Source organism: Corylus avellana, chromosome ca2, assembly GCF_901000735.1.
Source record: "Corylus avellana chromosome ca2, CavTom2PMs-1.0".
Lineage (NCBI taxonomy): Eukaryota > Viridiplantae > Streptophyta > Magnoliopsida > Fagales > Betulaceae > Corylus > Corylus avellana.
In genome coordinates this window covers 21,752,064-21,776,203 of record NC_081542.1, presented here as the reverse complement: position 1 = coordinate 21,776,203, position 24,140 = coordinate 21,752,064, and the positions used below count along the sequence as shown (strand labels likewise).

The window sequence follows — 24,140 nt, the reverse complement described above, 5'->3', positions numbered from 1 at the left end:
AATTACAAAAAATGTCACATCTTGATCATCTGGACAAATGCCACCAACACTTCATATGGAAATATGAATTAGGCTCATTTGAGATGGCATGGAAGACCATTTATCAGCATATACACATTGAAAGGAGTCCAGACCAAGGATCAGAAAAGGATATATGACACATGGTTATGAAGAAGTCAAGATAAATCATTAATTATCTTTTTACTTATCGAAAAAAAAAAAAGAAGAAGTCAAGTTAAATCATTGCATTTTACCTTTGTTCTGATACTAGTAAAGCCACCATTGTTTGCAGTGGAAACAACACCTGGAGAAAATACACCAAAAATTGCTAAAGAAATGAATAAATCAAAGCATTTGGAGATTGAAAGCTACTCGCCATTGTCCTCAAGGAATTGCCTCCATGAACATAAAACACAGACAGAAAGTTGGAAGTTTCTAATAAGAACAAACCTTTGAAGACCCCAGTTGGTCCACCAACTTCGCTGCCTGTTAAATCAATCTGAAATGTGCTTTCACTAACTCCTCCCATTACAACATCATCTAGAGCACCCCAAGTGAGTTCTCTCAAATTATTATCTGCAACATAGGAGCACGAAAAAAAATCTAAATGACAGACACATTTGTGTTTCATTAACAGAAAATGAGCAATGACATTCAAGATTTGGTTAAGTTTCAAAGCACTGATGACCTGTATTAATTGGTCTATTGAGCTACCTAACCCACACAGTCAACACATTTTCCCCCTTACGTAAGAGAGTATTGATAATCTTGGATGAATTGTTATTGACTAATACCAAATCTCTTGATCTCTTGTAGAGTACAAAACAAACATGATAGAATTATAAACGTTGTGCACAAAAAGACCATGTTATAAATTAAATTTTCATATCCACGTTTTATGATATCTATAACTTAATGAAATTTTGTTTTCATTGTGCTTCTTTCTGGCATACTGCACATGGACTTGATTGCTTTGCAATGTACCTTACTTCAGTTTTATTTTACCCTTAACTGGCGTAACCACATGTTTAAGGACTCAGTCAAATGCAAAATCTTGGTTCTAGATCACAGATTTTCACCTAGAAAGTGGCATACCTTCAAATCCAAATAGTAGTTTTCCCTTTCGAAGTCCGACACTCCCTTTTACAGCATTGATTAAATTTTTCATCCCAATGTATTCCACCATTTCAGGAGAATCACCTTTTATCTGCTCCCATCAATTAAATAAGGTCTCATAGTTATCCAGTGCCACATGTTTGTATAATTTGCAAAGCAAAGGGGAAATGAACTTCCAATTTGAGGAAAAATAAAACACACCTCCGGTTCAAAGAACTTGATTCCCTGCACCAAAATATTTTGTATCGTGTTAAAGAACAACCTATATTGTGTTAAAGAACAACCTATGGAAAATATTATGGCATGTATACAACTTTCATTATTAATAGGCCCACCATATTGGATGACAATGGGATTGATATTCTAATTGAACTCTTCCACATCTATATGTGAAACTATGAGTTTTCACAATCTTAAAATCTTTCAAAAACATACTTGGCTGTATTTTGCCCTGTCAGGAGTGTCTCCTTCCTTTGGCCCAACAATGACCGAGACGGCATTAATAACTTTCCTCACTCCTTTGAAATACTCAGGGACCAGAGTGCTCTCCTTAGTAATGTCTCCAACAATCTGAGATATTGCAGAAAAGGGCACTGTTGGAAGCATAGAAAGTAAAGAAAGAAAACACAATCAAGTTTTCATATAAAATGCTCATTACATACAATAAGGCTGAAAGGCTCTAATTGTTATTGCATTTTCGTGTTAAGCAATATACTAGAAACATCTTGGTAGGATATTAGATTAAGAAACTCTACTGAAAAACTTGAGAGTATCAAATATCAAAACTCTAAAAAGATCAATTTTTTTTTTTCAGTCCAAGGAAAAGTAGCACAATTAGATATCTAACTATATCGGGACCAGATATGAATTCAAAGACTTCAGAAGAAATTTTACATCGAAGTACATAATATGGATGGCATGAATAATTTTACTAACAGAGAAGGTGGAAATAAACCCAAAATTTGGAAGTCCATCCCACCATACTTGCACAGAAAACATACATCCTCCAGACCCGTCATGAGTTGACCTGATTATCAATAAATGCCAGCCAGAAAACTAAAGTTGTCGATCATATTACTCTATTCAGGAATTCACCCAAATATAACATTTCAACACAAAAATTTTGACGAAGGCATAAAATTAATCAGTTGGAAAGAGAAATTTCATGCAACAATTTCATCAAAGAATGAATGTAAATGGTAGCTAGCTCACCAAGTCAATATCTGGGCCCAACATCCTTCTTGCCTTCTCTTCATTTCTGACCTGAGAATTTTTCATATGAGAGTGGGGATATACATCGAAACAAGTAAATAGGCAGTATTGTACACCGAAAGTTTTAAGAGAGTATGGAAAATTGTTTTCTTGAATAATGCTACACTGGCTTGCAGCTCTTTCAGGTAAGCATGCATTACAAATACATTAGGAAGGTAAAAGCAGAAATACCAATACTCGGACTGGAAATCCTTTCTTCTGTAAGATATCAACTACTCTTCTACCCACACCGCCAGTAGCTCCAGCTACCAGGATAATACCGGAAGTATCCATGGCCTTTTCTGGTTTACTAGGTGATGGACTGGATAGTTTCTCAATCAGAAATTCAAAGAACTTCACAATTCCACAATATTTAATTCTTGTTAGTAAGGGCAAGATAAGCTTTCCATGTTAGATGTGATCAAAGTTATAATAGACACCATGTCTGACCTTAGCAGGAGATGGGGGTCCATTGAAAAAATATATAGTTTTCAAAAATCTACCGAAGTCCCAACTCTGCTTAGCAGCTTCTGCTGATATGGATCTGCTCTTTGTTCTTGAAGAGAGAGAAGCTAAGCTTTTTCGGGAAACAAACGACTGTGGTCTGTCATTAAGTTGAAGAAACGGTTTAGGAAGCGGAGAGGACGGTAACCAAGGATGCAAAGATTTGTTCGAAAATTTTCTATCATATGGTGATGAAGAGCCCTGCAGTGTCAATTGATTGAGCCATGCAAGTTAAACCAATCACAAATTTGAAGATGCTGGAATGTAAAAACTCAAGCTCAACTATAATCATGCAGTAAACTTTAGTTTAGTGATAAAGATGTAGAATCGAGATATAAACATTTGTACATTTCTCGTTCTCATTAAATGTCATGGACAGTATTTTGACTTCAATTCATCTGTCATTTTCCAAGGAATCCTGGACATTGCGACAGACTCCGAATAAAAATTAGAAATGGATGAATGCCCACGCCAAAATAACAACAAATTACGGATATAATTGGGCAAAATATTGAAAGAACAATTTGGATATACTTTAGCAACACACACACACAGAGCAGCATAAAAGATGCAATATAGAAAGAAAAAAAATAAAGAGAGAAAATATCCGCTTGATTAAAAATAATTAGGAGTTGTTCCGGAACTTAACAAAATGGAAATGATTTTGGAAATTCATATTATTAGTCACAAATTAAGAGATTCCTTAAAATAGTATTGGGTAGCATAAACTTGATTATAAATTTGAACTGAACATGATAATTTCCGAACCTATCTCCTTGAAATGTGAAGATTTAATCTGTAATAATGTCAGGCTCCGTGCTCTAGTAAAATCAGTTGAACATTGCAGCAAACATGATTTGTGTCCAGTCGACATAACCGTGCAAAAATTACTCACAGGAAGACCAAAAACTAATTAAAAAAAAAGACAATATTCATACTGCTAAGATTGTTTCTAATCTACCCTGCTCTTTCTAAAACAATCCCAGATGATAAAACATACCCATTTCAATTCACCCATCATCCTTCCATATTTTCAATATTGCATGATTACCTTATACACATTTAACATACTAAACACTCATTAGCTTTGTTTTTCACACACAAGCTATTTTTCTTTACGTTTTCATAGACTTTTCATCTAACCGAATATTTTACCATTAAGACTGCATCTTTGAGTTTTGTACCTTTTTGACAAGAGAGAGACTCTTAAATGTAACAAAAGAATAAGAAATTTCATCAATTTATTTTTTTTTATCTTTTTATTTGGGTGTGGAGGTTACCTGAAGGTTGAGAACAGAGGAAGACAAAGACGACGATATTGGGATAGAACAACATTCCATTGCTTTTCAGAGAAAGAGAGTTCTAGAATTGCTTGGGAACCAACTTTTCTGTAGTTGTTGTTGGTGCTGATATATACGAAGTGGAGGAGAAGTAAATGTAGACCACACACGCTAACTGTCACTTTTGGGCACAGGTCGGATCAGATCGGGTATTGGGTATTATGGTATCTGACCCGCAGATTGCAGGTATTAAAAATTAGACCCGCAACCCGGCTGATAATAATTAACAATATTCGTCGGGTTTCGAGTTGTGTAGGGCGGGCGGGTCGGAGCGGAGTGGGGCGGATGGTGCGGGTTTGGGCCAATTATGCGAGTATGGGCATCACCAGGTTCCACAAAAGAGAGCCACATATGAGAGAGAGTGAGTGAGAGAGACAGGGAGGCGCAGAGCATGGAGAGAGAGAGGGGCAACTGCACAAAGGAGAGAGAGAAAGAGGAAAGAAGAAAGAAGAAGTTGCGCAAAAGAGAGAGAGAAAGAGAAAAGATAGATGAAAGAAGAAAATGAAAGAAGAAGAAGAGGTGGCTTGAAGAAAGAGATGGGTTATTGTTTGTGGGTATTAGGTTTTTAGATTTAGGGTTATTGAGGGGCAGGGCGGGTATCCAGAATTTTTTCAAAATGCTACCCACAACCCGCCCCAGCTTGCACGAGTAACCTAATATTGGACTTGGATCCGAGTTTTTTGTGAAGAAAACCAGGCGAGGTGGGGTGGGTACTGCGGGTATTTACCCACTCCTACATAAGGGGTCATTTCAATTCTTGTTCGAAGCGAAAATGAGAGCTTAATTGAGAATGCTTTTAAATACAAGGTTGGAAGCAGCTCATCTAATTATTCACTATGCAGGCAGCACCATGGGGACTTCACTAGCAACAGCAGCAAACAAGAAACACGTGGTGGCAACCTGAAAAATTTTACACTCGCAACTTAGAGACCTCCACGTACAACAATGAAACATTGTAATGAAACCTGCACAGAAATAGACTAAATCCGAGCACTAAAACAACCAAACAAAAGAACTAAAAAAATAAATAAATAAATAAAAAACAAGAGCATCGATGGAAGCCGGCAAGGTTACGATTGACGACCTGTGAGTGGGACCCACGCACCACCGTGTGAAGGCCACTCTTTGACAATGGATGGTGGGATACAACAAATGGATCTAGTAGACCAGTGGGAGGTAGCGAAGCGGATGGAACCAGCCTTCATGCATCGGCGCGTGTTGAACACGCTTCGGTGCATGTTGGCCGGATGAAGGCGGGGCTGGCAGCGACTTGTAGTGCTGAGACCCAGGGTCTTGATGGTGTGGTGTGCGCAGGGGTAGAGCTTCCTGAAATGGACAAATATGATTTTGAAAAAATCAAATCTCAAAATTTCAAGAAGGGGATGGATTTGAGGTTAAGGATGGCTGGAGTTGGTGGTAAATGGACAGTTGACGGTGAAAAAGGAGACGATGGAGCTGTTGATATAGGATAAATTGCCAAAAGCAATGTAACAAAAATTATATCGGTCAACTTCGTAAATATATACCAATATTGATATATTAATAAGATAATATGTAAGTACTAGTGTAAAAGGAAACAAAAATGCAAAAACGAAGATTCTTAAAATTGCAGCTTACGCACTTTTAAAGAACTAAAATCACTAAGGCCTAATTTAAGATTGCGTTTGAAAATTTTAAAAATACGTTTAACATTAAAAAAGTTCGTTTGAAGAAAAAATTACTCGTTTGGTAAAATATATATTTTTTCATCAATATAAATACATGTCTCATTGTCTTGTGATGCAGTTGTCCTTGCAACTTGCAAAGAAGTAGTATAAAGCAAATGAAAAAGCAACCGAGAGAGAGAGAGCGTTTGAGAGGGAAGGAAAGAGGGAGAGAAGACTTGTACGGTGTGTTGGGGAGGAAAAAAGCAATTCAAAAAGTCAAAAAAATCTGTTTTTTGGAGGGGCCATGCTGGCATGCTCATATAACTCAAAAAATACTGCCTACAAATTTTTTTTTAAAAAAATTTCTTTGGGGGAGGGGGGGGGGGCGACAGCCACTGCTGGCCAAAATGTGCTCCGCCACCGCTCCATGGCTGCGGGAGAAAAAGGGTGGGGATTACTTGAGGAGAGAGAAGAGAGCTTTTTGCCCTGTAAGCTGGTTTCCAAATTTGTTTTTAAGAAAATTCCAGATTGTAATGTATTGAAGTTGCTTAAAGGGTGCATCGGGGCAATTTCGAAACTACCCTGCTGATGTGGCAGCCTGGGCAAACTTGGTTGGCCCAATGAGATTTTGACGCGGATCCAATACTCTTAATCATATCGTTTGGAGATTTTTAGGTAAACTTAATTGATTAAGAATCCGCATTTAAAAAAAACTAAAAAATAAAACAAAACAAAAACAAAATCCCTAGTTATTCTAAACTATTTAAATGGCCAAAGATATTTTTCCATACGAAAAAAAAAAAAAAAAAAAAAAATGTTAGGTTTCTCATGGTGTTTTTTTATTTTTGGTGTTCTCATAATCCTACATTGATATTATTTTTTAAAATAAATATAAAGGACCAGTGGGGTAAGTTTATTTTAGAAAACAATATTCACGTAAAATTATAAGAATGCCAAAAACACTAAAAAAAAATCATAGCATTTTTTTTCATAAAAAAAATATGGGAATATTTTCATCTTTTAGATTAGTTTTGGTAATAGGAGTTCCAAGGTGCGTGAATGGGAGTTCAACAAGTTCTACTCGCTTTACGTTATTTCGGACACCGTCGTCCTAAGGCCTGCCGATATGGATGATGGACCCCTTGTCGTGGCCAGCTTCCACGAGATCTACCTCAACAAAGAGACCTTCAAGGTGGGTTTTCACTTGCCTTTCCCTCCTCCTATTCGAGAGATATTTGCTTGGCTCAGCCTTGTTCCTCAACAATAGATGCCGAATAGCTAGCAGATTTTGATTTCTTGGAGCGATCTTGTGGTCAATGAACTTTGGCCACCATAATAATCCAAAATATTAATTAGCCCATGATCACACAAATTGTTTTGAGAATATTATAAGTAATGAATTGCTAATGCACACAGTTTTAGGCAGAGACCAAAAAGTTCCTTTTATTTGGCCGTCTATTATCTTTTATGGTGACTTGCTTTCAAAAGCTTCTTGTTGGTTACTGCACGAGGTCTTTTGAGTACTTTGCCAAGCGTATAACTTGGCAAGGCACTCAATAAACCTTGTCTCGGGTACACACTCGGAAAGGCACTCAAAAAACTTTGCCTCCAACATAACTTGACAAGACACTTGAATTGAAGTCAACCAAAAACTAAAATTATTCTGACAAAATATAATTATAAGCGGAAAATTAAAAATTGAATTATGATCAAATACAAGCATGTTGCATTGATATTTTTGTCTTCCAAAATTTTGTAATGTGTATGAATGCATGTGAAGCACTAATATTTTAAGATTGTTTTAACAACCCAAATGATGTCTGAAAGCGTAGCCTGTTGTTAGAATTTCAAGACTTGGAATCCCGTCCTCCTCCTTTGTTGTCAAGGAACATTTTTTTAACGCAAACAATCTAAAATACATAAAGGAAATAATTTCATTTAATACTAAAGGAAAATTCCAAGAAGCTCCTATGGATCGATAACACGCAAGCAATGCTTTCGGGGGAGATTGACGTCACTAATGATCAAGTCATATTTTGATTTCTGAAATTTTTTAATGTGATGCACTAATATTTTAAGCCGATAATATTGTCTGCAAGCCAGTTGTAATTAAATTACTATAAAGTCAGTAGAGGGCTGCTATTCATACAATGTAAGCTGAGATTCGAATCTCAGCTTACATCTTATAAAATAAAATAAAATAAAAAATGTTTCTATGGATAAGACGTCACTAATTAGGAATTATGATCGCATTTACATTTTGTTTTCCAAAATTTTATAATGTATGAACGCATGTGATGTACAATATTTTAAGATAAATTTAATCAGACAACCTAAATAATGTCTGAAATTTCAAGTTGCTAGAATGCACATGGAGTACATCAAAGTCCGTAAACTCGGATCCTAAAGACTAGGAAATCCTGTCCCATTCTTGGCTGTCAAGTGATATACAAGATTTCCCCTTCCCTTGTTTTCTTCTAATTTTGCTTAGCTTAATCATTTTTAAATTATATTCATAGTGAATAGATAAATCTATCATTAAATTTGTGTGGAGTTTATATGAGTTCATAAATTTAATAATTGATACATTAAATTTGTAGGATAAGATACAAAAAAGATAGAGAAAATATTAACATAATTCATTCTTCGGAAAAAAAAAAAAAAAAAAAAAAGAGTGATACATGCATCATGCATGATATTAGAATAATATATATAAAACGAAAATATGTTATGCAAACAATCACGCGTTTCATTTTTTTTTTTTTTTTTAATCAAGAAAAAACTTTACATTTCAATTAAGTTTCACAGTCACGTGTTTCATCTTTTAAAGTCAATGATTTAAGTTTATTAAAATAAGGCTTATATTAGAGATAGCTCTTAAATAAGATTTATGTTGATCAAATGATAATAGTACTTGAACAACCTTTACTTTCCATTCTGCGGATATGTAAAATAAAAATAAAAAATAAAAAATTACTACCCAATTAAAACTACATGATATATACCAAATAAACTTCCTAATAAACTTTTCTTACTATTTTTCTGAAGAAATTAATAATATTATGAATATCAAATAAGGAGTAATAAAATAGACAAAGAAACAAAATATGTTACGTGGTTCGGTTCATGACTTACGTTCACAGATAAAGTCCAAATAACTACATTAAGCTCTTATTGAATGATTTGTTTACAATACAGATGATCCCTATTTATAGGGATGTATAGAGAATAAAAAATAATATGATTAATAAAATCAAATCACTATTGAATATTTCTGATTTGATTTTATCAATTACAATCAATCCAAAGATATTCTCATAATATCAAATCTCACATCATATATTCTAACATTTTCAATACCCCCATTGAAATATTCTTTAAATTTCAATGCTAGGGAAAAGAGAGAGGAAATAAAAAGCCATTTAAATATTGTTTCAAATAAATAGTAGAGAAAAGAGAGAAGAAAAAGAGAAAGCTATTTTTATATTAAAATAATGTTAAAAGAAGCTAAACTAATTTAGGGTAGCAGTTTTGGTTCCGTTGGTTTAGGAAACATCAATGAGTATGTTTCAGGTGTTTTGTTTTAGGAGTTTTCCCTACATTAGGGAACGAAATGAAATTTAGGGAAACTGCTAGCGCTCTTACAAATTAAAAAAAGTTTTTTGTTTCCTCTAACATTTATTTGAAAGAATATTTAAATTGTATAAGAAGAGGATAATGGAAGCTAATACAAAGTTTATTTAAATAAAAAATATTAATAGTTTAGGTTTAAATAATTCGGATATGTTTTTTTAAAATTTTTTATTAATTATTTGAGTAGGTTTGTCTGGGCTTCGATTAGTAGTCGGTGCTTTCACACTTGCAACTGTCACCTTTGACTTAATTACTTTCACATTGAGAATAGCGTGTGCTACTTCTGTTTTAGTTTTTAATTAATTGTGAGCCTCGGGGTTTCTTTCTTAAAAAAAAAAAAAAAAACTAAAAACTAAAAACAGAGTGATAAACCCAGCTCATTGCCATTGACCATGTCTTAATGCTCCCATAGTTTTTGTGATCTAGTTGACTTTGAAGGAAATATGGTAATATGCCATGACCATTATATATAAACCCACGAAACCTTATAGAAACCGCAATAAATTCCTTGAGGTTGGCTTGATTTGTTGAGGGTCTCTAACCAGTGGGAGTGTATTCCGCAAATTCTTGACTGATTATCCTCACTATCATATATCTCTGCAGGTATTTGTTAGTCTCATAGTCTTTTCATGCGTCATCTTCATCATCGCCATCCACTATTTATATCATCTGATCATTAATACATGTATAGTGATTATAAATAGTAAGATGTATACATTTTTCAATTTTAAGCATTCAAGATCTGATCGAAACAAATTTCTAGCATATATTGTTCCTTCTTTCGATATTACATTACTTTAATTAATTAGAAAAAAAAAAAAAATTACATTGCTTTGGCTTATACTATGAAAACCCATTTGCATTAGATATAACTTTGACTAAATTGCTTTCATTTCCAATAATAATCATTACTAATCAATTTTTGTTTTGGAAACAGTGAAAAAGAAGAAGAAAAAATGGTGGGTTTTTGGTTTTGTGTTTTTTTGGTCTTTTTGGGTTTCTTTGTTTTTTTGGGTTGCATGAAGAACACCCAGGAAGAGAAACCAAGAAGGAATAACAAGAAGTCAGCTACGGCTAAGAGAAGTGGACACCCAACAACAGCTGCATCCCAAGGTTTGTCATATTGGAACTTCGTATCCGTGTGTGTGTGTCTGCATCTATAATCCGGTCGGCAAATTTTCTTTTCATGTCATTTTAAGGTTTTTTAGGGCTTATAGACAAATTAAAACTTCGGACTTGATAAGCATTCTCTGGTGACATTTGTGATGTTGGGCGTCTGTGCGAGACTAATTACACTTGCTGATTCTAGATGGGCATCAAAGGGACTCATATCAATCGAAACAGTCGGAGGAAGCTGAGCTGATAGAAAGTGGTAAATTTAATTACTTAACCATTACTTTAACACTCCCCCTTACGTATGGGTTCAAATTATCTTTTAATAGGTGATGCTCAACAAGTGAAATATTTAATTTAAATTAGGAGAATTGACGGAGTCAAGGTTCAATTCTTAGACCTTTGGCTTTAATATCATGTTAAATAACCAGTTGTCTCAAAAGCTTAAAGCTAATAGGAATATGTAAATTTAATCATTTAACCATTACTTTAACACCAAGATCATTCCTCCAAGATAAATGATTCACCTCCAATCACCATGAGTAATCATATTGAAACTTCGGATGTGTGTGTGTTTGCATATATACCATCTAGTTTGCAAATTTTCATGTTATGTCATTTATGGTATTAAAACGTGGACCACCTTGAGCATTCTCTGGTGGCATTTGTGATGTTGGGCGTCTTTGCGAGACTAATTATAGTTATTTTTACTAGAAGAGTGCGCCTCACGTCCGTCGCGTAAGCGGGTGATACCCCGTTTGACAATTAATGGAGATGGAATGGAAGCCGACCAAGATCATTCATACACGTCAATAAATTCAGGTATAATCAACATAGTAATCCTATTGAAAGTTTGGATCTATGTGTTTGTTAAATTATTGATTAATTAAATAAATAAATTTGTCTCTTCCTAGTTCTTTAAGTTTTTATGATTAACATTGTATCAAAGCTAGGGTTATTGGGTTTAAACATCATTTAAGTCATTCACTTCCATTTCAATTCAATATTTCGTGTGTAGGTTGGCCCTTACCTATTAAAATGAACATTTAGCCTATACGTGAGAGGGTGTTAAAAGTATTTGATTAAATGTTTCAACTTATTTAAAGGTGTTTTAGGGCGTTTAGACATGTTTAAATTTCCAACTTCTTTGAGCATTAATTCTCTGGTGCCATTCGTGATAATTAGCATTAAATTTTCAACTTCTTTGAGCATTAACATCGATGTTGGGCGTCTGTGCGAGACTAATTAGTTTTACTTACTGATTCTAGATATGCAAAAGTCACATATATCGTATAAGCGGGAGATACCCCGTTTGACAATTAATGGAAACGGAATGAAAGCCGGTCAAGATCATTCCTCCAAGCCAAGCAATTCAGGTCCAAGCAACACGAGGAACGCCCAGGAAAAAAAAACACACAAATAGCAGGAATAAGCTATTTGACATATGACAGTACAGTACACATCAGTTTATTTTCATCCATCAGCTTTTGCTTGGGAGGTGGTTTGCATCAACAACGTCAATAAGAGAAGTGGAAGTCTTAGGCTTATGGAATTCTCTTATCGATCCACTTTTTTTTCGTTGAAGTCTGACTTTTGGTTTCTTTACTGTTCTTTTTGTTCACGTCGAGTCTAATATATGTTATTTGTTGAAGTCTGATTCAAGTCTTTCGTTACCCTTAGTAGTTCTTTTTGTTGACGTCTCTCTTTAATAAGTGGATATAAATGTAACCCTGTACTAGGATTATTGAAGAAGTTTGTTTCCAGATATATGGTTTGAGTGTGGTATGTAAGAATTTAGGTTCTGTTTAGTTTACAGAATAGTTCCCTCGAATGAAATAGTCATTCTTTTGTTTGGTAGGATCCTATTCCTAAAATAGTTATTCTCATGGCAATAACTAATTCCTTACATAGAAAAATAGCTATTCCTCTAAAAAAAAAATGAGAGGAATAGCTATTCCTGAAAAAATGAACAAGGTTTTCTGAAAAAACTATTTTATTATTATTATTATTTTTTTTTTCCCACCTATGGTATGTTTTGTATCATAGATGGATACCTTAATTTGTTATCGGTAAGTACATACGGGTTAGTAGCTCCGTTAGCATTCCATCCATAAAACTAACGGATCACCATGTCAACCCAATCACAATGTGCTGTGTGTCATATGCCTAAATAAAAAATAAAATAAATTAAAAAAAATAAAATAAAACTTTGAAAATGAATAAAAAATATAGATAATTAAAAAAGACTTGAATTTTTTTTTTATGCCACCCCTGGCCAATTTAGGGTTGGTTTGGCCACCCACAAGGGCCCATGGATTCTACTTGTTCATATCATGTGTCCGAATAGACAATGATGCTAGGGGTAAGGCCATTGAACTAAGTACCATAAAAGTCAGTATGTTTGATGGGCTTGTCAGGATACTCCTTAATGTCAGATATTTTCAAGATCTTAAGAAAAATTTGATCTTATTAGGCACATTAAATTCTTTGGGCTATGGTTATTCAGCCAAAGATGGAGTTATGAACATAACTAGAGGTGCTATGGTGATAATGAAGAGTAAGAAAATTGACAATTGGTATAAGTTACTCGAAGACATTGTTACAAGTAGAGCTGGAGTGTCCACTTTGGCAAAACCAGATAATGATAGTAGTACTTTGTGGCATATGCGGCTTGGTCATTTAGGCGAGCACAATATGTTTTGAGTTTCACAAGAGGAATTTCTTGAAAAGTGTGAAGTCATGTAAATTGGGCTTCTGCAAGTACAATGTGTATGGGAAACAATGACGAGTAAGGTTTAAGGTGGTGTCTTATACAAGCAAAGGTGTTCTCGACTATGTTCACTTAAATGTTTGGGGACCAGTGGCGGTGCCATCAAATAGAGATACAAATTATTTTGTCAGTTTTATTGATGATTTTTCAAGAAAGGTCTAGGTTTATTTTATAAGGCACAAGTCAGAGGTTTTCACCACCTTCAAGCAGTGGAAGGTGCAGGTGGAAAATCAGACTAGAAGAAATGTGAAGTGTGTGAGATCCGGCAATGGGTTATAGTACAAAGACATTGCACTCTTGGAATTTTCAAAACAGAAGGCATTACTTGTCACTTCATGATTAGAGGGACTTCACAGCAGAATGTAGTTATCGAAAGGATGAATAGAACACTACTAGAAAAGCTAGGCGAGATGTATGAGCGAGGTTGAATGCAAGATTGCAAAAGAGTGTTTGGGTTTAGGCAGTTAATTATGCATACTTCGTCACCAACCGATCTCCAACCACATTGATTGACTTTAAGGTTCTAGAAGAAGTATGGTCAAGTAAACCGATTGATTATTTTATGTTGATAATATTTGGTTGTCTGATATCCGTTCACGTTCAAAGTGGAGAACAATTATAGTTAGATTCAAAGTCAAGAAAGTGTATTTGTCTTGGTTTGAATTTTAGTGTTAAAGGCAATAGGCTTTAAGATCCAGTTTTAAAGAAGAAGATTGTTAGCAGAGACATGGTGTTTGATGAGGCCTATATGTTAAGAAAGAGTGAGAATGAAGCATCAACTGAGAGCCAGAAAGGGAAATAGGTGGTGGAGGTGGAGCTTGATGAACAATGTCTACTCACGAACATATGTGACAACGAAGAATTTTCAAGAGATTTAAAGCACCGAGAAGAGCCTTATTCTTTAGCAAGAGGCAATGAAAAACGTGATTGAAATGCACCAGAGAGGTATGAACTTGAGGACATGGTTTCCTTTGCTCTGACAACTGGTACTGGAGACTCATCCTTTCTTCAGAATGGCATGCTGACAGAGGTGGAGTCACTACAGAAAGGCAAAGCTTAGGGATTGACATAATTGCTCAAGACAAAAAAAGGTAAAAGGTGCAAATGAGTCTAGAGAAAGAAAGAGTCAACAGAGAAAGTTGTGGCCAATAGGACTAGTAGAGAAGCATGGTGTTCTATCTAAACCAAGTCTGACGCTCAAGTTCAGGAGGTGCTTGGACTTGAGTGCCACTTGTGGATTGTGATAGGCCTTAGGGACTTGGGTGGAGGCATCATAAGGAGATTCGTTTTGCTGCGACTTGATAGGTTTTAAGTTAAGGCTAGGTGGAAATTGTTCACGTAAGATGTCTTAAAACCCATCAATTATTGTCATTATCTAAGAAGGAAAGGCTTATTCTTTTGTCCTAAATGAAATCCAAGGACCACTTGTATTAGAGGAGTCACTAATGAAGTTCACCGAGTTTAGGAGCTATATAAGAAGAGCCTTGCTTCTATTCTTTATGCAAACACGAACACAAGAGAGCCGCAAAGAATTCTTCTTGGTTTCGAGGAATAGAAACAAGAGAGAATATCGGGTAGAGCTGCAATGTGTGTAAGGGAGCTGACTGTTTTCTTCTTGGTTTAAGAGGAGCCAAAATAAGAAAGAACAAGAAAGGGTGCTAAAGTGAGAGAGAAAAATAGAGACCAGCTACCATCAAAAGAAGAGTTTGTATTTCTGTTTTTTGTATTCTTTTTGGGAAATAATTTTTATTGTGTGATATTAAGATTTGAGTATATTGGAGCTTTCAGGTCTGAATGATTTTCTCTCTATTATAGTTTTGTACTCGAATTTGAGCTCCACTCGAGCTTGTTACGAGCTGAAATTTTGGGGCTCGGCTTGCCTCGCCAAGAAGGAAATCTTGGGATATGGTGATGAAGAGCCCGGCCTGCAGTGTCAATTGATTGAGCCATGCATGCAAGTTAAACCAACCACAAATTTGAATGTGCTGGAATGTAAAAAATCAAGCTCAACTATAATCATTCAGTAAACTTTAGTTTAGTGATAAAGATGTAGAATCTAGATATAAACATCAGTAAGTTTTTCATTCTGATCATTAAATATCATGGAAAGGATTTTTGTCTTCAATTCATCCGTCATTTTCCAAGGAATCCTTGACATGGTGAAAGACTCCAAATAAAAAATTAGAAATGGATGAATGCCCATGCCAAAATAAAAACAAATTACGGACATAATTAAGCAAAATATTGAAAGAAAAAAAAAAAAAAAAAATTGACCATAATATATAGCATCTATCTATTGGGAATTTCTCAAGAGGGATCTTAACAGCGAAAAATTGGGGTTATATTATTTTAGCATAAGTTGGCTAATCCTAGCTGTATTAGGGTTATGATATTATTTCATTAAGAGTCTTGATGACTCAGCCTTAGTTTATTATTTCAATAAGAGTCTCTGGTGAGTGGTGACTTGGCCCTGACTCTTTTATCTAATATATAATGAATCCTTGATTTAAAAGGGGATATGATATGAATAAAGACATGAAAATAATTAATCTCAAACCTTGTTTTTGGAAGGTCAAAGTTCATTTAGAATCTAATTTATCCCGTTGCGAACTTAGGTTCGTAATAACTTGGTATCAGAGCCAGCAATGGCTTCACCATCTTCCAATTTGGATCAAAGCCCTGATTGTTTAGAGGCAAAATTAGCAAAATTGAATTCTGCAATAGACGGTGACTAACAATGCGACCATTGATATCAACCCACCCCAAGAATGACCGCCTCAAAAGCGTTTCAAAACCCGAGTCCTTACAGATCATAAGCTTTCTCAGCGCTCTGTCTTTGCGGTCCTACAAGCTGGAGGCAGTGGTGAACTTTAGTGGGACGCATTGCAAAAAGTTGTGAAATTTTAATGTACTCGCAAGTGCACGAATTGTTTTACAATATAGTGTTGCAAGTGCTAGGACGAACCCATAGGGAACTATGTTTATGAAAACAATTATACCTGAACCAATTAAATCTTAACCTAGTTCCAAAAGATTATGACTTTTTTTTTTGAATAAAAAAGAAAACATAATCTAAACAAAGTAAAATTAATCAAAAGATAAAGCACTAAGGTTTTAGAATTCACATCCACCAAATCATAGCAACATATTCTTATGGTCGTTAATATATCCGAAATTCTCAACATAAAAATCTTAGGTATGTTCTACTTTGCTTCAAAGATTTAATTAAATCATTAAATGTATCTGTTTGTACAACAAATCATAAAAGATATCCAATTTAAACCAAATCATCAAATGTATCCGTAGAACGAAACACAATGAATATCCAATGTTTTGATAAATAAAAACCCGAGCAAATCAATTAATAAAACTATCCAAAAAAAAATAATTAATAAAACTATCTTAAATCATGAGAAAAACATGATTGAACTCATATGTAAGAATCATCTCACTAATTGAATTGAAGTAGAACAATTAAAAATTTTAACCCCGTATATTCGAAAAATATCAACTTACAAGAAAATATAGTTGCTCTTCATCGATGAGGCTTTATCTTCAACCTTAGTTGAAAAAATTAGCTACGAATAACTATGAAAAAAAAATAAAAATCCTAAACAAACATTAAAGCTTAAATAAAATAAAAAAAATTAAAGCTAAAAATACATTGAAGAAGAGAAGTTCAGAACTCAGATGCGTGTTCCCTAATAAGAATCCCTATTGTCTAGAACAGCCCTCCTGCTTTCTGCCCGTGTGACTTCTATATATATAGAAGAGTATATAGAATTAAGAATAAAAAACCCTTCAACCTTTACCACGCATGGCTTGGCTCATTTAAAGGCTTATTTTGTCTTTTTGTGCAATTCCTCTTCATGCATAGGCCTTCTTTGCAATTTGTTTTTCTTTTTTAGTTGATCGAACACTCATGGGACCCACGAGCTGGCTTTCCTTTTTCTTAAATTCATTTTTGGGGAAAGTCCACATAATCCCCTCAAACTACTACTCAATTGATAATGTCCCTCTTAAACTTTCAATTGTGACAATGTCCCCCCCAAACTACAAAAAATTGTTAATGTTCCCCCTAATGACGAAATTACCCTTAGTAAAATTTAAAATAATAATAATAATAATAAACTAAAACTTCTAGAGGACCTAAAACTAACAAAAAAAAAAATCCAAACGTTGGCCAAAATTTTATTTTTTTTAAATCAATTTTATAAGAAAAAAATTAAAAAAATTTCGATTTTTTTTTTTATGTAAAAATTGAAAATTTTCGTTTTTTTTTTTTAATTTTTAATTTTGTTTTATAATTTTATTTAAATAAAAATTTACGTTTAAAAAAAATAAAATTTACGTTTAATAAAATGAATTTTTTTGTTTTTTAAAACTAAATAAAAAAATTGTTTTTTTTTTTTAAAAAAAATTTCCGTTTTTTAAAAAAAAAATAAAAATTTTTGTTTAAGAAAATTGTTTTTTTTTTTTAATTAAATTTTTTTGTTTTTTTTTTAAATCATTTTTTTTTAATTTATAGGGTTATTTTTGTCTTATTGAGAAACCTATAGGGGCATTTTTGTCTTATTGCTAGTCTTGGGAGAGACATTGACAATGTTTCGGTAATGTAGAGGGGATATTGTCACAAGTAAAAGTTTGGGGGAAATATTGTCAATTGAGTGGTAGTTTGAGGGGGGTATGTGGACTTTACCCTTCATTCTTTCTCAATTCTTTCCATGTACACACAGCCACGGTTTGCATTCCTTTTTTCTATTTTTAATTTATTTTTCTACAAAGGCAATAGCTTACATTAATATATCAAGGGATAAATGTAAAATTGGTCCACGTGGTTGGCCTAATTAATAAATTACTCTCTGTAGTTTAAAAAATAATTTATAGGTCCTTAGGGTAGGCTAAAAAACATTTTTCTCCCTGAACTCATTTTTTGTTAAATGACTTAATAGAAACCGTTACATTGCCACGTCACACCCAATAAAAATAAGACACTTATTATTATTATTATTTTTTTTATTTATGCTTTTAAAAAATGACAAATAAACTTTTTCACGTCATTTTGAGGCTCAAATACACATTCCACGTCAAATTAAATAAACCTAATCCCTCTATATCCCCTGTGTTGCCGTCATCTTCATCTTCCCCTACAATTCTTGTCGTCGTCTTCATCTTCCCCAACGATTCTTACCGTCGTATTCATCTTCGTCTTCATGCCATGGTTTACATCTTCCCCACCAAAAAAAAACGACATAGAGAGAGGAATAGATTGTTTCCGATGCCCGAAAACAATTTTTGAAAATGTTTCAATGCCCAAAAACAAATCCGAATTTCCATAGAAAGACTGCCCAAAAATGTACTAATCCAAAAACGCAGATGCCCAAAAATCGCAGAGTAACTCACAGATCGAAGATCACACCCATCAGAAGATGAAGACGATGGCAAGAATCATTGTGGAAGATGAAGATGATAGTGGCACAGGGGATATAAAGGGATTAGGTTTATCTAATTTGACGTGAAGTGTATTTTGGAGCCTCAAAATGACGTGAAAAAGCTTATTTGTCATTTTTTAAAAGCATAAATAAAAAAGAAGACTGTCTTATTTTTATTGGGTGTGATGTGGCAATGTAACGGTTTCCGTTAAGTCATTTAACGGAAAATGAGTTCAGGGAGTAAAATGTTATTTTGGCCTATCCTAGGGACCTATAAATTATTTTTTAAACCATAGGGAGTGATTTGTAAATTAGGCCAACCACAGGGACCAATTTTGCATCAAAATTAATAATTAAATAATATCCCACAATTAAATATAAAATGTAAGAATTAAAAACAAAACATAGTGTGGACGGGCCTACTGAAAGTCAAATATGAGACTGAAAAGGAACATTAAACCAAGTAAAAGACTAACAAAGAAACTTAATTCAAATAAAAGACTGAAAGGTAAGATAGGCCATCCAGACAAAATGCAAGCCTGTTATGACGGAATGAAGGCATGTTTGAACGGGATGAAGGTCCGTCCGAATGGCATCCTAATCTACATCATCCTCCCCATGTTGGAGAGAATTCGCCCTCCAATTAGGATTGTCCTTTCCACGGTCCTTTGGGTGCCCTGTCAACTCGTTCCATTCTTCCTTCCTCAAGGAAAAACCCCACAACAAACGTGATGCTCTCAATCATCGGTAGATTATGATGATTATTTTGAAGGCCTCACACGCTACCTTGCCATACTTCGGGCTTGCCGTGCTTCCCTTGAATCTTTTCCCTTTCACATGCCATAAAGATACTTAAAAATGGGTTAGTCGTTGTCTCCCTTGCGAACAAATAATTCTCCTCATCCGCATAAAACTCATCACAATTAATGTTATGAAAATTTGACAAGATATCTTCTACCCCAAGGAAATCAACATAACCTAATTCTTCATCAACCTCTTCATAATCTGCGATTTCATCCGTGGGTTCTTCATCTTCCAATGGGTCATCTTCTTCGGGGTAGAGGCAACCAAACATGGGAGAAAACCCATCTTCTTCGTACTCTTCCTCTAGGTCGGATGGCAAAGGTCTTTCATTCGGATCTACCTCACTAACATCGTCATCATAGGTTAGTGGAGAATCCCAATCCTCGAATCCTTGTAAATGATCTTTAACATCTTCATGCTTGAACTCTTCATTATGGAACTCAGATTCCTGGAATTCCTCATCAACTGACTCACCTTCCCCCCTCCACATATAGATTGGGTAAATGGAGTTGATATTGGCAAATAAGGGTCAAGTTAGCCTGTCACGAAATCTCCGCCTCAACCTATGTCTTCCATTGCGGATTCGGTTGTCGGGGACAAACGTTCGGACCACCCATGTTAGCTAACTGGTTTGTGAGACTGTCTATATGTTCTCACAGGGTCTCCATCCAATCATCCACGTGTTGCCGCCAACGGATCTCCGATTGATTCCTCCTTGCTGCCACCTTTTTAGGCACCTTCTTGTTGTCGAAATTTTTTACCTTTTCTTTTTGGGTGTCGAGCTTGACGCATGCGTCCCGTCATATAGCATGAGCTTGTGCCATAGGATATTTTCTCCACACTCCACGTCCCGCATGAGGATTGACAGGTTCACTCTCAACAATAAATTTGTCTCCAGCCCTCGCATTCTGCGGTCTTGGTTGACGACAACGAATGCTCGAACCATCCATGTCGGCTAAGTGATAGGTAGAGACCCCGTGTTGGGTGCGCTCACTCTCCTTCTTCTGCACGGCTATATCACCAAACCTCTCCTCCATGTGCCGCAACGAATTGCCGGTTGCTCCTTATGTACTGCCTCCGTGCGCATGTGCACTTCGTTCATGTCTGTCAGACGATTGCCCCTCCCCATTCATGGAAAGTAACTTGGGCTCTGATACCAACTGATGCAGCGTGACTTAGTGGGTTGCAGCAAATAACATTAATAAGCAGCAGATATATATTTTCAGATCTAGATTCTATCAATTATCTAAAGAAATCTTCTCTAAACGCTAGATACTCTCTAGGGTTTGAAGGAAAAGCAAGAAAAAACTCAATTCTGAGTAATTTTTATTAAACAAACTCAACAATGATCCAAATCGACGTCTCTAGAGGCTATAAGCATGTATTTATAGCCCAAAGACTCATAAACCCAATAAAACTATGAATTAGAATCAAAATTGAAAATCTACGCTGCTCGTCTGAACAGAACATACCCCAATTCTAACGGTCCCTCACAAAGCTATATTAAATCTAGGAAAAACAACTAGCCGTCCAAACGGAACAAACCCCCGTCCGGACGGGCCTTCTGAAAGTCAAATATGAGACTGAAAAGTAAAACTAAACCAAGTAAAAGACTAACAAGGAAACCTAATTCAAATAAAAGACTGAAAGGTAAGATAGGCCGTCCGGACGGAATGCAAGCTTGTCTGGACAGAATGAAGGCATGTCCGGATGGGATAAGGTCCGTCTGGACGGCATCCCGATCTACATCAGTTTTGAAGGAAAATCAAGAAAAAACTCAACTCTAAGTAATTCTTATTAAACAAACTCAATCCTAAACAACAACTACGTCTCGGGTACACACTCGGCAATGCACTCAAAAAACTTTGCCTTGAGTATAACTTGACAAGACACTTGAAATGAAGTCAAGCAAAAACTAAAATTGTTCTAACAAAGTATACTTTTAAGTAGAAAATTAAAAATTGAATTATGATCAAATACATGCATGTTCATTGATATTTTTGTCTTCCAAAATTTTGTAATGTATGAATTTATGTGATGCACTAATATTATTTTAAGATTGTTTTAACAACCCAAATAATGTCCGAAAGCCAGTTGTTAGAATTTCAAGACAAAGGGTTGTTTGGTAAAGGAGTTGGGGTCTCCTTTGTTACTATTCATCACAATTTCCCAAATAAATCAACATCTACGCATTCTAACTTTTTCACTTTTCATATCACATCATTCACTTTTTATTATTATTCAAATAAAAAAAATCATTACAAAACAAAACTTTTTCACTTTTCCATACCACTTTTTCACTTTTTTATACTAAACATTCTTACCCCCCCTTGTTTTTACATTAATCTATATTAACTACAGTGTCTAAGTCAACTCATTTACCAAATATCCCTAGGAATCCCGTCCCCTCCTTCGTTGTCAAGGAACTTATAAGATTATTAGAATAATATATGTAAAGAACATTTTTTAATGCAAACAATAAAAAATTTGAAAAGTTAGTCAAAGTAAATAATTTCGTTTAATACTAAACGAAAATTCCAAAAAGCTCTTATCGTCACTAATGATCAAGTCATATTTGATTTGTAAAATTTTTTAATGTATTAGTGCACGTTATGCACTAATATTTTACGATTATAATGTCTGCAAGCCAGTTGTAAGCATTTCAAATTTTTAGAATCTTCCTAATTAAATTACAACAAAGTCAGTTAAGGGCTGCTATTTATCACACTCTTATTTTGTTTCATACAATTTTAGTCATTGGAAAACAAAAAAAAATCCTTTGCCCTCCATTTTTTGACCTTAAGTACTGTAAACCACCAAACCCTTACGGAAGAAATGGTAAATCACTAAGAGCCTGTTTGAGATTGTGTTTGAGGGGCCTAAAAGTATGTTTAACACTCAAAAAGTCCGTTTGAAGAAAAAAGTAGTCGTTTAGTAAAAAAAAATTAAAAGCACTTTTAAGGGTCCAAAAAGCTTAAAATAACCAAAACACACTTTTGACAAAAGCTTAAAAATGAAGCTTTTGCCAAAAAGCACTTTTTGACTTAAAAATTATATTTCTCAAACGCAATCCCAAACAACCTCTAAATAAATAAAAAGTCTAGACCATTTGGTAGGAATATCTAGGATTATCTTCATTTAAAATGATTTAAAATTGGTATATCTAACTGTTAATTATATGAAGAGCATGTTTGGGTCTGCTATTGCAGACCCAAAACGCACGTCTGGAGCATCAAAAGCTCGTTTTAGCCAAAGTACGGTCGTTTGGTAAAATGGTTGTGAAAGAGCTTTTGAAGTTTCAAACGTTGAAACTCACGTTTGAGCATAAGTTGAATAATGAAGCTTATGCTCAAACGGACGATTAGAAGAAAGGTGCGCCGCACTTTTGTGATTAATGAAATATATGCACAGACAAATATACCTTACAAATTTCACAAAATGACAATAAAATCCATATATAAGCATCTCTTCCCACCCTTTGATAAATCCTTCTTGTTGCCTCCAGCCGCTCCAGAGAGAGATCCAGGCATGTGAGCTATAGCTCCATCTAATTTTGCTTTTGCTCATCTTTTTTTTTTTTTTTTCAATAAAACACATATTTCGACATTTTTACAGAATACATATAGGAAAAATATAGATTAACATCGAATAGTATAGAGAATAGATCGAAGGGAAGAAGATAAATGAGAGATAACTCACGTGCCTGGATCACTGTAGTGGTGGAGCCACGATGGACTTTGGGGGTGCCGTGAGATTTTTTTAAAAAAAATTATTTTTTCCTACCACAGCACCCCATCTTCTCCTCACCTTCTCATCTTTTCCACTAGTAGTAGTCTTAGTGGGTGTTTGGTTGTTGATTTATTTGAAGGCTTGAGTCTTGAGATGGGAAGAGAAAAGAGGAGAGCACAAAAAGGAGAGGAGAAGGTAAGAGATTGAGGATGAGAAGTTGAGGGGTAAGGCACTGAGGGTCTCGAGGAATCTATATTAATACAGATTTTAAAATATTTAAATAAGGTAGAATTATCTACACCGTTAAATGTACAAACTTCTAATCCTAATCATGAAATGAATATACTATCTATTTCATTTAAAATTGAGAATATCCTTATTGTGTTTGGCAGTTTACTTTGTTTCTCATTTCACTGGAAAAACAGGTTGTCTTTGCTCTAATCCAAGTCCCAATGTGTGAGGGGAGATTATTAGAGTTATCCCATATCGGTTATAGAAGGGGCTAGTAGTTACTTATAAAGTGTTAGAGAACGCCTTACCTTTTGAGCTAATTTTTGGGGTTGAGAGAGGCCCGGCCAAGACCACCCAACAACCAGAATTGCTTTAACAACCGATCGAATAAAGAGAGTATATTATGAATATATATCTGTGTGTCCCCATAACAACCGATAAGAGGCTGGCATTACCAAATGAGAAATGCTAGAATTTAATAAAACCCTCATATTTTGCCCATCAAAATCCTAGGTGACAAAGTGCACATGACCCAAGTTGATGTAAAAGGGCACATGGTCCAAGTTGATGG

The 24,140-nt window shown here is 34.8% G+C and overlaps 1 protein-coding gene across 1 annotated transcript in view; it reads right to left on the bottom strand.

Annotated features, from left to right (window-relative positions):
- The window catches only part of LOC132168935 (protein HIGH CHLOROPHYLL FLUORESCENCE PHENOTYPE 173, chloroplastic-like), an 11,139-nt gene extending 6,266 nt beyond the window's left edge, over positions 1-4,873 (bottom strand). The window contains exons 1-9 of the mRNA XM_059580031.1: positions 4,152-4,873; positions 2,818-3,072; positions 2,560-2,721; positions 2,329-2,379; positions 1,552-1,686; positions 1,318-1,341; positions 1,096-1,207; positions 451-576; positions 255-304 (exon numbers count right to left, since the gene is read on the bottom strand). Of these exons, the coding sequence (XP_059436014.1) occupies positions 255-304; positions 451-576; positions 1,096-1,207; positions 1,318-1,341; positions 1,552-1,686; positions 2,329-2,379; positions 2,560-2,721; positions 2,818-3,072; positions 4,152-4,211 (975 nt within the window). The 5' untranslated portion in view covers positions 4,212-4,873. The remainder of the gene's footprint in view (positions 1-254; positions 305-450; positions 577-1,095; positions 1,208-1,317; positions 1,342-1,551; positions 1,687-2,328; positions 2,380-2,559; positions 2,722-2,817; positions 3,073-4,151) is intronic.
- Between the last annotated feature and the right edge of the window lie 19,267 nt (positions 4,874-24,140).